Source organism: Poecilia latipinna, unplaced genomic scaffold (genome assembly GCF_001443285.1).
Source record: "Poecilia latipinna isolate Pla-1442-1.1 unplaced genomic scaffold, P_latipinna-1.0 Scaffold3, whole genome shotgun sequence".
Lineage (NCBI taxonomy): Eukaryota > Metazoa > Chordata > Actinopteri > Cyprinodontiformes > Poeciliidae > Poecilia > Poecilia latipinna.
The window spans coordinates 240,150-256,404 of NW_015112619.1; the positions used below are offsets into that span (position 1 = coordinate 240,150).

General features: G+C 39.5%; 1 protein-coding gene across 1 annotated transcript; it reads right to left on the bottom strand.

Moving 5' to 3' along the window:
* Positions 1 to 6,302: 6,302 nt before the first annotated feature.
* Positions 6,303 to 16,195, bottom strand: laptm4b (lysosomal protein transmembrane 4 beta). Its single transcript, XM_015047173.1, has 7 exons — positions 15,883 to 16,195; positions 14,255 to 14,372; positions 12,184 to 12,257; positions 11,967 to 12,089; positions 11,627 to 11,725; positions 10,024 to 10,119; positions 6,303 to 7,123 (listed from the first exon to the last, which is right to left on the bottom strand). The coding sequence occupies exons 1-7, from the start codon at positions 15,973 to 15,975 to the stop codon at positions 7,049 to 7,051; spliced, it is 678 nt and encodes a 225-aa protein (XP_014902659.1). The 5' UTR covers positions 15,976 to 16,195; the 3' UTR covers positions 6,303 to 7,048.
* Between the last annotated feature and the right edge of the window lie 60 nt (positions 16,196 to 16,255).

Consider the following 16,255-nt stretch of genomic DNA (forward strand, 5'->3'; position numbering starts at 1 on the left):
AGGTTTTATATTCCATTTTAAAGCATTTCTGGTCATTTTAGCTGATCAGCCAGCTTGCTGTTCTCCACTTTGCTTTCCCCTCCAATCAAAGTTCGCTGTTGTTTGAATGACTCGGATATTCAGAGCAGCACAGTAAGACCAGCAGGAACATTTGCTGCAGTCATTCCTAAAGAAGGGTCTTGTTACATGCAAACAACCAATCATTTATTATCATTTAGTTCTAAAAGTGCAGTTTGAACACGTGTGTTTTTAAAATTTGTTTTTGGCAAATTGGTCTCTTAAAATGGTCCGTAGATCTGAGACTGCAGATGTAAAAGTTTAAGTATCTGAATGTAAATGAGTGCTGTAGATGACCTTTTTTGTTAGAACTACTTAGTGCGAATTTTTGCGCCTGATGGACCTGAGTCAGAGTGGTCCAGTTCAGGACTAGTGGTTCGCTACATCAAAGCTGCTTGGAGCATTTTAATGAACTGCATCATCCTTTTGGACAGTTCAAAGTGCTTTGCTAGTAACATTTATCCACCTCCTGTCTAGTTTATTTCTGCTGTTGAAACAAATATTTATGTTTACTATGTAGTTATGCGAACTGAATGAAATGTGACGGTGGTTTATTTATTTTACTGAATTGGCTCGTCGTTTTGTCCTTAGGCCATTCTGACATCATCAGGAGCATGCCGGATCAGCAGCAGCAGCCCCAGTAGATTGGCCAGCAATATTGTTAAATAAATACAATAATAACACAATAACCATGTGGTTTCTTTTTCATTAAAATAATGTTTCTGTACTCTTATTTATTCCCAAAATGTCGGGATCATTTTCATGAGCTGTAAGGCACATGGGTCAAACCCGAGGCCCGTGGGCCAAATCTGGCATGTCATAGCTTCTTATGTGGCCCTCTAGATTCCAGACTAAACACTCAAGTTTCTTAAGAATTATTGTGGAAATTCATGGAAAATCAACAAATTCTTGCACTTTTTTTTTTTTTTGCATTAATACATAATTGGGAGTTTATTGCAGATTTTTCTCAAAAATTTCCAAAAACTTTTACTTGTACTAAACAGTTGCCTCTGGCTTAATTGATGTCAGATTAATCTATGATTTATAGAGCGAGTAATAAAAAGTCACAGTTACCACTTTGATTTTTATTGCAAAAAAAAAAAAAAAAAATCCTGGGGGGTTTTAAAAGATGTTCAGTATTATTTAATTTTAAGAATTCATTGATATTTTACAGTTCGTGAACAGGTTTTATCAATACATTCTGGCACAACCGGCCCTTTAGGAGCGTTCATGATCTTGATTTGGCCCAAAACAAAACCGAGTTTGACACTGCTGCAAGGGATTCACTCTGGTCTATATGAACAGTAGACATGTTTAGCTAAAATCCTTCAGATGTAACTTTAAACCAACATTATTTTTAGATACTTGTGTAACAAAGCGTCACAACTGGATTAGCGCGTTCAGCGCAAACCATCAGGACGGAACTGCTCCGATGTCAAAATTATGCAACTATTAATCTCTGAGCGCCGCGCCCTCCCTTCCTGCAGACACTTGCATAAACTATAGAACGTGTTGTTGGCTGGCATGCAAGGACAGTCGGAGGCATGAGAGGCCACACAGGGTGATGATCCGTCATGTAAAGCGTAGATGGGTCAGTGCTGACCTTCTGTCCCTCAAAGCTTCTGAATTGCAAATGGTGGCTCTGATTTTAGCATTTTCTGCAACTTTATTGCTTCATGAACAGCCATTTGCTGTCTGTGAATAAACTTTCTACATTATAAATTTCACTGACAAAACTATAGGGGAAGCCTGTGTGTATGTTGTATAAAATCAAATTACACAACAGGATATGTGGATATTTATTGTGTAAGATAATTACAGAGCAAAAGCAGCAGCCTACTGCCATTTTGTTTGTTTTTGACCCACATATGAAATTCACCCAAAGGAATCAGATCAGAGTTTTAAGTTCCTTTTAGAGATGATTTTAAGGCTGCACATTAACTTCTCTGTTGTACAAATTAATCTCACTACATTGGAATAGAATATACCTTATTGATCCCAAAGAGAAATTGCTTATTTGTTGACAAGGTACTCCATCTGAGGTATTAAATATTAATACAAATATAGCCATAAGAGATAAAGGTTATACCTATATACCTAATGTGTTAATCTAAACATTTTTATAAATGATTAATTAATGTTAAGAGTAACATTTAAAAGTTAGCTACAATTCAGTTAAAAAAAATTATATTTTAGTTGTTTTTGTTAATTTCACAGGTTATGCATAATTAAGGCCAATACAATAAAACGTCAGAAATGTTGATGCTATTCTCACGTCATGGCTTTCACAGTCATGGAAGAAACTGCTGACTCAACTGTTTTCAGACGCCGTTCACAAGGAATGTAAGTCACCAAAGGCCATTGCTAAAGAAATTGTTCAGAGTGATCTATACGAGCATTAATGGAAAGTTGAGTGGAAGGAAAAAATGTGATAGAAAACAAACATATCGGCAGCCTCAAGAGGATCGTGAAGCAAAACCACTCAAAGGTTTGAGTCAAAGTGGAAGCTTTTAAGAGCCAGATGCATCTAAGACTGTCGCAGTAGCAATCACATCTTTGTGGATCTCAAGGTTTAGAGGAACAGAATCTTAAGTTGTTAATGAAAAAAAGGATAAAAATGTGAGAATTCATCAACACAAGACGATCCAATCCATCAGCGGTTTGCGCCATCAGGCTGCCAGCCTGTAGGTCCGTCACGCATCGAGCCGTTTGGCCCAGTTTTTCCACCCGTTGCATCCCTAAGCTGCTTCCTGGATTTCCAGTTACATTAAATTCATTTCTGCTGATCTGATTCACGTGCCGCAGAATCCCCGCGGAAAATCAGGACATCTACTGAGGCTCTGTGAAAGCATCGGTACTAATGAACAGAGGAAACTTGTTTTGCTGCTTCGCATCAACTCAACAAGAGAAAATATGTTGTCACATAAAAAAAAAAAACAATAAAACAATTTTGACGCTTAATCAAAATCCCTCCATTAGATGTGTTTAATGTGAATGTTTCACCAAATCCCGAGCTTTTGTTTTTGTAGAGGGATGTAGATAAAGAAATGTGTTTAGATCAGTGACCTCCATTAAAATGTAAATGTTTGAAGCTGATTTTATTCTGTAATCTCGTTTCCTTTCCTGACAAACCATCTCAGCCAGAATGTGACCCAGATTTTTTTTTTTTTTTTTACTGCTCCGTCCTACTGGCAGAAAGTAGGTGAGTGCATCTGTCTAGTTTTCTGCAGCACTTTAAATCCAGATGTTTTGGCCAAAAGGTTTTCTAAAAGCTGACTGAAAAATAAATTGCTTAATGAAAACCCATAAAGTGAAAAGGATAGATTTTTTTCCAAAGCAATGTTAGAACGACGTCCACCTGTTGCCGTTCCCCGTGACAACGGGAGGGAAAAACTCCCAAACGATCATGAACTCTGAGACTTTCCTTTGGCACAGAACGGATCCAAGTCAGCCCTTTGTGCTCAAATTAGGCTTATGGTGCATTTTATTTTCTGCTGAGCGATGTTTCCCAGGATATCCTGGCCGTAAAAAGATACTGTAACTCGAGCACTTTCATTCAGCTCTAATAACAAGCTGACTCAATATAGAGGAGAGTGCAAGCATCGTTTCCAGAATCAATCCCTCCATATACTGCTCTGGCACTGAATAAAAAAGAAGAAGTCTCTAGGTTGCTTACAGATCTGCTTTTCCAACTCTCAAATCAAGGTTTCTGAAATATCTTTTGGTTCAGGTTAAATGAGAACAGAGTTTTAAATGAAAGGAATACAATGTCTTAGAGATGAGCTCAGTAATCCTGCTCCTGTACTGAATGATTGCCATTAGCTTTTGTAAAAAAAATTTAAAAAATAAAAATCCCTCATACAAGAGACAAACGTTTGCCTTGACTGAAAAGTAAAAGTAACGATGGAAAGATGATGTTCAGTTCAAGGTCTCAGTTTATGGAACAATATTTCTGCGTTTAAAAAGAGATGGGAATAAAATAAAAAAAGTGAAATTGAAAAAATTTCCACGTAACAACATCCAAGCTCTGGTAAAGAAAGAATGGGTCAAACGTATTGGACGACTTGTCCACCCATCTGGTGCCAGGAGAGGCATTAGTCACCTCTATAAATGTTATGCCCCCACCAGGATGGATTTACATGATTTTTTCTTTAAATCAATACCAATTTAAGTGATTAGATGGCAAGTTTTATTGAGTTGCAACACTCATTGATTTATTCATGCAGTCCATTACAGCCTATTTGGAATTACTTTTTAATGTCTCGCTCCACTCCGTCAATTGTGTCAACAATTAAACTCTATATTTAGGTGCCCATAAAGTTGGCCACTCATTTTTGAAAATCTTCATCCGTTGTGAAAACAAAATCTCAACTCTTTGTATGCTGATGCTTTACATAGACTTGATGTATTTCTTGATAAAAAAAGAAAAAAAAAAACAACAACTTTGAAACTTATGAAATGTGTTTAATGTAACTTTAGATTATCTTAGTAACAGCAAAAACAGACCAAATGACAAAGAGCTAACAAAACATTAGTAACTACTTAGGGCAATTTTAGATTTATTTCTACAAAGAAAAGAAAAGCAGATAATTCAATTCCAATCTGGATAAACCTACTGAAAATTTTACAAACTGGTATGTCAAAAACCAGTGCTACATTCCTACTCTAACACACTAATATGATGTGACAAGGGGTCGTTTATGGCTATCTTCTTATTCTCCATTAATTCACAGAATCAACAGCTGCAACAAGTCAATAAATAATAACCAACACAGGTTGATTTCAAGTTTTATTGTTCATAATTGAAAACATGAGCTCATGCAGATCCAACAAAAGGAGAGGCAGAAGTCCTGACAGGATAAATCCATCCATCCATTAAGCCTCTGAAACAAAGTGGTTCACCTACGTCTGAAAGTCTGTCGGTTCTGCTACTTTCACACGATGCAAATATGGACTTATGACACGTCTAACCATTAGCGGGTACAGTTTGCAAAACCGGGTCACATCGGGAGACAGCTACCTACAGCACAGTCAGGTAAAGACGAGCCAAAAACACACACATCGGCTTCCAGCGGCCCGACGCTGACTTTAAAGTGCGTTTACAGTCCGAGTACTGGAGGATTAGCAGAGGCATGGGGGAGATTAATGAGACCAGGATTCAAATATGAAATGGAGCAGAATGAGACCGAACAGGTGCGTAGCCTGTGTGATGCAGGTGCATGTCAACGCGTCACAATATCACCGAAAAGTTAACGCAGGAATCTGATTCAAAAGGTCCAACTTCTGGGTGATTTTAAATGTTTATTTCTGCTTATTTTAATAATTTTAATAACTAATGAACCTCCAAAATGTAAATTTTTTAAATTATGATATTTTATAAGATAAAATAAGGACTTTTAATTCAGAATCATCCCCAAACATTTCAATGGGTCTTTCCTTGACAACCCTCTTAAAGATGTGGTGGTTGTGTTTTTTTTTTCCCCTTCCACTAAACTTTCTGGTAAAATGTTTTAATAATCACTGTGTGAACAACCCACTTCTTTAGCATTGACCTTGACAAACTGTCACGCTAGCAGGCTTCTCCATGACTGTGTATGTCATAACAAAAAAAAAATTTTTTTTATAATTTTTAAAATCGAATTACAAAAATAAACTTTTTGACCATATTCTAACTTATTGAGATGCACTTATAAATACGACTGATTCAGACAAAAACACTTGATTATTTACTGCACATCTACTTCTCCTAATTGTCTGTCGCCACAGTTTCATCTTCATCCGCTGATATTGAGCTGATTCCAACATCTCGTATGAACAGAATATCACTGAGCGCTGAAGACGGATGGGGGGGGGGGGGGGAAATTGCTTAATAGGTGCAGCACGCAAACAAATACAAGGATGCGAGTTACAGCAGCACGTCATGCGGTCTTTGCAGGAAGATACCCTTGGTCCGGCTAAGCCCTGTTAGCTAAAGGTCACATTGTAACTCTGTGAGACCGTAGAGACACAGTCGATGCTGCTGACAACGTTTCACCTCATGTGCTCACTTTAGTTCCTGTGTACTCCCTGTTCGGTTGTGGATCTGCCAGGGGTCGTTCTGTAAACAGCTCTCGCATCCAGGCGTTGCACCGTGTTAGATCGAGGAAAAGACAGGAAGGCAAACTGGAACGCTGGGACAGAAACCAGTGGCTTGGATGACGGTTCCACTAGTAGTTGATGGGTAAACACAAAGAAGACATTTTTTTGTTGTTTTTTTTTTTCTGCATACCTTCCCACAGGATGAGCGACACAAGTTAATATTCCAGTTATAACAGACGACACTTCTCGTGTCCCGTATCACCGTAATACAAAAAGTCATACAAAAATACCCCAACGTTACATTCATTGAAGAAAATTTGCAAACTACCTGTTTTCTTTTTTAAAAGTGCTATTTTACTGATAACATTTGTTGTTTTTCCTGTCACACCCTTCTTTGTCTCTCATCCATCGTCACGTAGTAAGTCTCTATTCAAAGACACCAGGGTTTGATTCACAGTATCGGGGTTTAACAGTTGGTGGCCAAGCGGGTGCAGCTTTTAATTTAAGCGGGAGAAGAAAAAAAAAAAAAGAAAAAAAAAAAGAAAAAGAAGGGAATTTAAATAAAGTTGTGTCAGAGCGTTCGGGCAGTGCCAAGAGTTCAGATGCTTCCAGGGAAGAGCAGCTGCCTGCAGGGAGCACTGGTGGGAACGGTCACGCTGTCCTTGGAGGAGACGATGCGTCACAACAAACTGGGGGCGGGGGGTGGGGGGAAGTAGCAAAGTTACGTCAAGGTCAGTTTCATCTAAGCTAAACTTGACAGGAATCCAGGCTGAAACTGGCATCTAGAAAAAAAAAAAAAAAAAAAAAAACGTGGGCTTGACATGTTACTGCAGCCTGAGTTGGGATCCTACTGTTGAGGAGTAGATGTGGAAGGTGTTTGCTTGGGTTTCTAATTCAGCAGCGAGGTCGTCGCTCATGCCTCCATGTACTGAGGAGGGGGGTCCTTCGGCGGGATGGTCACCGCTTCCTCGTACGGCGGCAGCAGGACCTGCGTTGGAAACAAAGAACTGAAGCTCAGCGACTCCGAATTTAACAGAAACTCTCGTTTTTAATCTAGCTAGAGGTTCACTGCAAGTAAAAAAATTAACTCTTTGAGGAGATTGCTTTCCATTTACCTGATCTAGAATCTAAAAAAGGAAATCCATTCTCAGAACAGGCCACAATCAAATCTTTCTTCAAAACACATTGTTGTTTTTAGCCAAACTGAATGAAGTGGTGCAACCAAAGTTGCTGGATGTGTGTGGTCCTATCTATTCACTACTAAATTTGAAATAAAAAAAAAAAAAATTAAAATAGACAACAATGAGTTTAATTCTGAGATAATTGTTTTCTCCCGCACCCTACACTTTCTATTTTAAGAAGATTCTGATATGTCAATGAAAATTTTAACCTAGAAAATAAAAAACGTGTCCAAAGGTGATGTCGGATTTCTTTCTAAACAAAACGTCAAAAACAAAAAACAGAGAGAAAAGACCAAAAGGAAAGTTGGGAATGAAGGAGACAAAGAAGTAAGTGATAAATTAAAGTTTCTGGTTTCTTCCCATCGCCCTGGGAGATGGTCATTTTACAGATCGCAGAACCAGCTCTAAGGAAGCGTGACACACAAGGCCGGCTTGTGAGCCGCTCTCTGTCAGAGAGGTCTTTCTCTATGAACGAAGTTATAAAACCAGCACTGCCGCTAATTCAGAGAGCGAGAGAGTGCGCTGGGAGAAACAGTCGGAGAGGCCCTGCGAACTCATCACGGCTAGGATTTGAAACGAAGTAGACAAGCAGACAGTTATGTAACGCTTCCAGAAGAAGGGAGAGCAGAAAGAGCTATGTGGTGAGAGGAGGGGGAAGAGGAGAGGAAGAGAGAGGGGGATGACCCTGGTGAATTTTAATGGCATTTATAGAAAAGCACAACAGATAGGAGGAAGCAGCTGGGTGCTTAATGTCCGAAGGCTGCGAAAAAAGCTATTTGAACACTCTTGGCTTTTCATTGGTAAAAAAAAAAACAACCCAGAAAACCAGAGTGCTTTATTTATCAGCGGGCAGAGTTAATGCAGAGATAAAAGCATGTTTTAGTGTGTTTTTAGTCCAATCTAGAATTGGATTAACCTTGCTGTTTGCCACAGATCTCTGCTGCATTCAGGAACAAATTGCTCTTTCATACGACTGTGATTAAAATGCAAGCAGCAGATGCTGTGGCCTTCAACTGGCCTGGTTACTTCAGAACTTTGACTTCCCTTTTAATTCACTTATGGCTTTTTTTTTTTTTATGAATATATTTAAAATTTTAAAATATGTATTCAAAAACAGCCTTTACAAAATAAAAATTACAAGCAAAGTAGGAAAGCATCACCAGTATGTTAAAAACTACCTCAGTTTTTAACATACACAATCAACAATATCATTACTCTCCTTTGGTAACACTTATTTTTGTTTACTATCCTTTGTCCCTATATAATAGTAAGAATGACAGAAAAGGTGCAGCTTCAAAATAACAACTGGTCTGTATTGAGTCTATTAGTTTTATTGTGTCCTCGGCCACTCTGTTGTTGCCTTCACTGTCGACTGTGATAATTTGCATGTGTGGTTTCGTGAGATGTTTTCCTTATTTGCTTGTGTTTTGTGTATTTCCATTTAACTTCTAAACTATTTTGTAAGTGAATGGAAGTCTCTCTGGGCCAAAGCAGTTCAGAAGCTCCAAACTACAATCAGAACGTTTTCTCCTTTCGTTATCCAGGAGTGAAAACAGTAACTGGAACATGTCTAATGTTTGCCGAAGGCCCGCATGATGCACGGTGCGACATCAGAGCCTGCCGGATTAGCAGCTGTAAACGGAGTCGTGTGCTTAAGAGGGGAAAGCGTCATCAGCGTGAAGGGTGGCCACCGGAGCACAAGGACAAAGTGACAGACAGATAAAGTGCTGCGCATGGAGTCGACCGGGGGTGTGAGGCAGATTAATGTCTTATCTATCAGGTTGGAGGATTATAAACACGACAGACACATGGAAACCATGACCGCGCTAAAGCCTCTTAGAAACAAACAGCGTTCCCGCCGAGGGGGAGAAACGGAACGGCAACACCTCCTCAGGAGAAGCCAGCAGAAACCCGTCGACTATCAGATCGCCGAGTCCGACCGAACAACAACTAAACACCGAATCAGGCCGGATTCACCACGCGGTACACAGTCTACGCAGCTGCGCTTCTATTTACAACAATTATTTCCGCGCAATTACTCAACACAAGACGTTTGAACAAATCTCCAGTTCAGGTTCCCATCAAACAGATGGAGGACGAAATGAAATAACAGAGACTCAGACCCAGTTTTCTGGGAAGCTGCCGCCCGCTTCCCAGAAAACTGTAACTCAGCAGGTAAAAGTTGTTTAGGTAACAAAGAGAAAAGGAAGACAATATTTCAAGCTTTCACCTTTTTCCACCACTAGATCTTAATTATAAATTCCAGCCTGAATTAAAACTAAAACTAATTTCAGTTCATACTCCACTACTTAGTATTTCTAAGCTGATCTTGCAACACAAAGCGACAACTTCACCTTCTTTTAATAAAAATCTTTAATAAAAAAATTGAATATATTTAAAAACAATTTTTTTGTTTGTTGTTGTGGTCAGATTTATGCCACGCCAAATTATTTCTGAACTCTTTCCACGTCTTTGCCTGGGCAGGTATTCGACATGGTGCTGTAAACTCTAAACCTGAATTCAGTCTTAGATGTGGATTTCCATCGTAACCACAATCAGACAATAACTGCGCCTGAATTTTGTGAATCGCAGCTCAAGCGACGGCGGCTTACAAAGAGCCTTTCAGGTGGAAGCGTGATCTCTCTTACCGTGTAAATAAAACCTGAACACGTTGAGAGAGGAGAGGAGAGGAGAGACGGCGACTCACCGTCGTGTCGTTTGTTGTGACGTAAACCAGGACTTCCGTGGTGCCTCGGCCGCTCACGTATCTGTAGCAGTTCCACACACAGCCAATCAGGTAGGCCTGCACACAGGAAGTAAAAGGATAAACCAAACAAAAGTATTAACACGCACAGAGCCTTCAGTTATGCTGATGATGTTTTGTTGTGAATATATTCACGAAGGTGGGTTAGAGAGTGACATGTGACGGCGTTATTAGAACCTTCTGGATCGTTTCCTCGTCCTTACTGGGCCTTCGCCATTCTACCAGAAGCCACTTAACAGGCATGTCTTGCTTCACTGAGACTATACCTGAATGAAAGGGAGGTCTCTGACTTGGCAGAAGAAGAGCAGATTCCTTGTGTGTGTGTGTGATTAGCCTGCTGAGTCGGTGCCCCTGCCAGCACTGGGAGCAATCAACCAGGAAGCCAAGCAGAGTGCAAGCCAATCACTTTACCATCTGCTGAGCCGAACCTCCCTCTCCGTGTAAGGTCAACTCAAGCAGTCGGCATCAATTTGCTCGAGTTTGAAACGTTGCCTCGCTCGTCAACTCGTTGTTATTCCTCGCGTTGCTTTTCTGTCCACAATTTTATTCTTTTAATCAACTGTACGCGGAGTGCGAATGTGCATTTTCTTTCTTGTGGTTTGCGTTTGATGCATTTCTTATTGGATCTCACGAGAATCACTCCAAAACAACAACAACAAAAACCCTCTTTCCTTCAAGTTTCTGCATCTCCTTTTCAACCCAGTCAACTCAAGACATTTAAATCTTCCTCTTTCCTAAATCGTCTTTTCTTTCATCTTCTATCATCTTTTTTTTTTTTTTTAATCCAGCTCTTCCTTTCCCCCCCCCATCTGCCAGTGTCATCTCTGCCAAGTGCAGTCAAGTGAAGGATGTTGGCTGGAGGAGGAACGTCAGCAGGTGCTCACTAAGGAGTCCTTGAGCGTTAGCATCTGGTGCTTTCTGCGGGTCTCGATGCTCTGTACAAAGAACGGCAGCAATTATATGCCGTCCTTGTATACGGCGGCCCGTGTCACGAGCGCATCGTTTTCCAGCATGGACTCCATAAGCTGAACCAAGTTCACTGTCAAAGGCACGACATCTCTAACTGTTTTGACTGCGGGCTGTTTTCCAGTGGCTGCTTCCTGTCATAAAAACCCCGGCTCTGGCTTCGGATATCCGCCGACAACGGTTCTAATCTCGGCTTAGAGGAGAAACGACTTGATTTGATTGTACAGATGACTGCAACTTTATGCCCCATCACGTCCGAGAGCCTCGGAGTGTAGCTGCGCCTGGAGAGTCATCCGTGCATGAAGGGAGAATCGGTTTGACAAGAGTTGGATTCCTGACGTCCACGACCCTCTGCTCTCTGACGGCAGGCCTTTTCCAAAAGGATCCATGCTCTTTAGATTTGTTCACGTTACAACTACAAGCTTCAATTTTTTATTATTATTTTTTTTTTATTGTTTATGCGATAGACCAACACAAAGTAATGGGAGAAAAATGTATTCCTGAGCTGTCAGCTATGTTCCTTAGTCTTCTGTTTGTTCACAGATATTCTCAAACATTTTTAGCTTCGAGAAGCGCCTACCTTGAAGGAGAGGATGCAGCCAATGAAGAGCAGGACTGCAAAGACTAGGCACATATTGTTTGTGGACATGATGTCCTCCTTGTAAGGGAATGTCCCCGGCTGGACAAGACACGCAGAGGAAGAAAAAGAAAAAGAAATCAAGAACAAAAGCATCTTTAAATCAAGGAGGTCAACAATGATCACTTATTCTGCATGGCTAATATTTAATTTAATGTGTTAATTTCACTAAATGATTCTACAGTTAAAAAAAAAACAAAAAACTGCTGTCTCACTGCAGTTTTAAAAAATAACACAAGAACCTCTAGAGCGGGTGTCTAAGATTTACTGAGCTGCTGCTCACCAGCTGTTGAAGGTAGTCCTGCACCGTGTTGGGATAAACCACCACACTAATGGCCACCAGTGTGTTAAGGGCAAAGTCGAAGATCTGGTAGCAGAAGAATGGAATGATCCAAGCAGCGTGTTGCTATGAGGGAGAGATTAGGATTAAACAGAGAAACTCATTTTCTGTTAAATCCAGATTGGGGTCTGTTTCACGTCGGCGTTGCGCGTTCTTCTACCTTGTAAGCACCATATGTTGCCATGCCGCATATGAGAATCATGAGAAGGGATATTGCAGTTGCAATGCAGATGTCTGCAGGAAATGAAAGCGAAAAACAAAAGACAAAATAACATTAGAAGGACAGTTTACAGATGAAAAATAATAAATTCATGCCTTCCTTAAGGACTGTGACTCAAGATGCTGCATGTTGGTGATCAGCACAATTTCTACGGACTGGTGCAATAAACATCTATTTTTTATATATATTGTTATAGTTTGATGTATTATTCTAAAAAGGCTATTGCTTTTAAATGGTTAGGATTTTTTTTTATTAAAAACATTCAAAATAAGCAGAAGATTTAATTTAATAGCAAACTTGAGTAAACTTATGCACCAGAGATGTAACAGGAAAATGCACGGTGACAGAAATCAGATGACTTTTTGTTTGACTGGTCTTGATCAGTGATCAGCTGAATGGAAACTAAATAAATCTGATGTTTTTTTTTTTCAATCTGTAATTCCACCATACAACAGCGCTGAAAGGTCCCACTAACAACACTCTTCACCATGGAGATTATTACTGAAAGAAGACGGCTTAGGCTTAGCTATTTTTAATCCTAGCTAAATTTAAAGAGTTTGTGCTTATTAGTCATTAGTTGTTTAAAACTTTCTGAAAGTTTTAAACGACACTTGCTGCTTATGCATTAAAGCAAGTTCAAAATGTCAACTCTTATAGCATTTTATTTATATTAATAAAGCTCAGTTATATATATATATATATGTCTCCTCTTTTATGAAAAACAAATAGTAAAGAAGACCAATCAAAACAGAAAGCCTAGAAAAATAAATATTGGAAATGCTGTTTCCGATATTGCTTATAACATAGGTGTTAGACAGAAGACGAAAACTGCATTTTCATAAAACAAAAACCATATGGAGCCTCTGTCCTCAGTCTGCTATGAACAGATCACAACCAACATTATGTAAGAGGTGCTAAGTTTACCAAAATCTCACATGTTCTCAAGTCTCACTGATGAGCCACTTGCTACTGTCAGTGAAGAACTAAAAGCATAAACTGATAGGGGCTCCTGTGTATTCTCTGTGTCAAGGCTCCAAACTGTTACACTCATTAATATTCTCATGCTGTATATCAATGTGTTCAGGCTCTACGGTCATCCAACATAAACCTTATGTTTAATAGTATTACACAAAGATTATTTTGTCAAATTAGACATAGTGTCACTTTACGAATACGCTTAGCACAGACTGCAACATTGATAATTCCACAGTAACTATACAGAGTCATATAATAAAATACAAACATGTCGCTCTTATTGGTCAAAGTGGAATAATGGGGTTTTGCAAACATAGGTTCATCATTATCATGGGATTGATTGCTCTTGTTGTGTATTTATTTGCTGCTGATTCACAATTTACCAGCAAGTTCCCAAAGTTTCTATTACAAACATTTCTGTGTATAATGATCAGTAAAGATGGCGAAATATGGCAAAAGAAAACAAGAGCAAAGAAAATAAAAATGTCAGGCGCTTTTGTCCACGCAATCCCATTGGCTCTCGGTCTCTGCCCATTGCAGAGCAAACGTGTTGGGATGGGAGTTAGTCAAGATGGCGGTTTTAATCTGAGAATTAGAGCAGTCATTTTTAATCAGCTGCCCGGGACGGTGTCCGAAGTCTTCCAGAGGCGACCGTGATGATGACAGTCGCTGCAGGGAGAGAACTGAAAATACACATCATGCAGTCTGATTTGTTCTCTACGCTGCACAGCTAACACAGCTATGTCTGTGCTGAGGGCAGCACTCTGAAAAAGGAAATCTGCCAGTTGGGCAGAACAGCTAGACACATAAGAACCCAGATGTAGATGGCACGCAATGAGTCTAGGAGAATCATGGGAACCATCCATGTCCACTTTTGAGTAACAAAAAACCAAAGCAAAACAAACAAAAAAAAAAAACAAACAAAAAAAAAACTTCAGAACACAATCTGGGTTTCCATATTAACACACAAAGCGGTTATCTCCTAATCACAGACTAGTGCTCAACTCAAAACACAAAACAAAGTCGTGGCCCTTACTTGCATCGTCCATGACATCGATGTCAGTTCCCAACTCGGAGCTGGTAAGGTGGTAGCGGTACTGAACTGGGTCATAGAGAGCCGACAACAAGATGAGTAGGACCACCGCATTGATTATCTGAGGGAGGAAAGAAAAGAAATAACAACGGCAAACTACGGGTGAGTCTTCAGGCAGCACCTGGTGCAGTAAACACATGCGTAACACATTTATAGTGGCATTTTTGGTGATCCTTAGTTGTTCTTATTGAGTCCAGCTCTTAGGTGTTATTTTTTTTAAAATGTCATTACCGTCGTCTGCAGTTGGTCCAAAAAACATATCGCACACAAACAACCCACTCTTATCACTCTTAGAATGTAAATCCTTATTTCTATCCCCATGGCTCTATTTTAAAGTATTGTTAATAGTAGTGGAGTCAAACTAAATAAAATAAGGTCAAGGATTTGCAAAGCTTACTGAACTATGTTTAAAACCACAGATTAACTTATGAGTAAAAACAGAGGCAACTAGCTATATTTAACCTGTTACATTTTGTAGGACAAATTAAAGACTGGTTACCTAATTCGTAAAAAGAACCAAACCAGGTGAAGCTTTCTGAGAAAACTAAGCAGTTACTTAAAATACCAAGAAACTGTCCTGGAAAGGTTTAGTTTTATAGGCTTATTTTGTCTCCTACCCTGCTAGTTTTCAAGCTGAAACCCAAAGGTGTTGGGGGGGGGGGGGGGGAGAAAAAAAAAAAAAAATAAATAAATAAAAAGAAGCCTTTAAAAAAAAAAAAAATTCATGAACCTAATGAAGTTTACACAACCCGTATTTTATAAAATCTATTACTGGAATAGTTTAATTTTGCACGGCTGTGAACTTTCTCGACTGTGCTCGACTTTAGAAAGGGTGTATTTGGACTATTTCTGAGTCATCTTACAGTTTTTATTGCGTCTTTTTTGTGTTGATAGTCTGAATGGTTTAAAAGGCCGTTTTCATGTGCAGTTCCCTCTCAACCTTACACAGACATAAACATGCAGTGAATAAATAAATCGATTTTCAATCAGTTTTTTTTTTTTGGCATCTAAGAGTTAATAAACACGTTTTCACTGAGGTTCTTTGAATGTGTAAATATCAGAAATTTTAAACTAAGATTTGCGACTGCATACAAAATAGACCAGCAAACATCGCAGTAAGCTTATTGTGAGAACGCAAAAGTTTTGGAATGTAACGCAAAAGAAAATATTTTTTTCCCCATGTCCCCTAGAGGGCTCCGCACAAACTGAATAAAGATTTAACAATTAAAAAAATATGTATATATATAAAACAGTGTTTTATAGAATCTGTAATGAGTGTATAACATTACAGGTAAAATATGATTTTAGATTTCGAGCTAGTGCGGATCACGGATGGTTTAACGGAGGGAAACACCTGCGAGGCGGATGCTAACGTCGTCGTCTAACGGTCGCTTCAGCTCATTAAACCGGGGGAATCCGAAAAATTTCAAAGTAGAAAAAAAAATAAATAAAACAACAACTCACCAGCAATTTCGCTTAGTAGCTACTACCCAACTTGGAAAACATTCCACTGACCCACCCTGCTACACATTCGGTGCCCACAGAGTGATAGGGAAAAGACTGGACCTTACCATGTACCATATTCCCAGAATAATGGTGCCCGTCCGTACATGGCAGCAGAGGCAGCAGCTCGTCGAGTACCACCGGTCCCACGGCGAAATCATCTTTCACTAACGCTGTGGGGTTTTGTTTTTAAGCGGTTAATTCATGAATGCTGCTCCCCGACAATAATATTAAAGATACTCTAAGCTACAGTGTCAGAAGCAGGTGAAGCGGCCGGCGCAGCATCCAGTGGACGTTTGAACTGGTTTGTGTTTTTTTTTTCACAGTGTGGAGTCGTGCGAGCGGAGAGGCAGAGGGAGAGAGAACCGTTAATCTGGTTTATCCTTCCGTCACGTGACCAGGGAGGATTTTTTTTTTTTTTTTTTTTTTTGGGTCAAAATG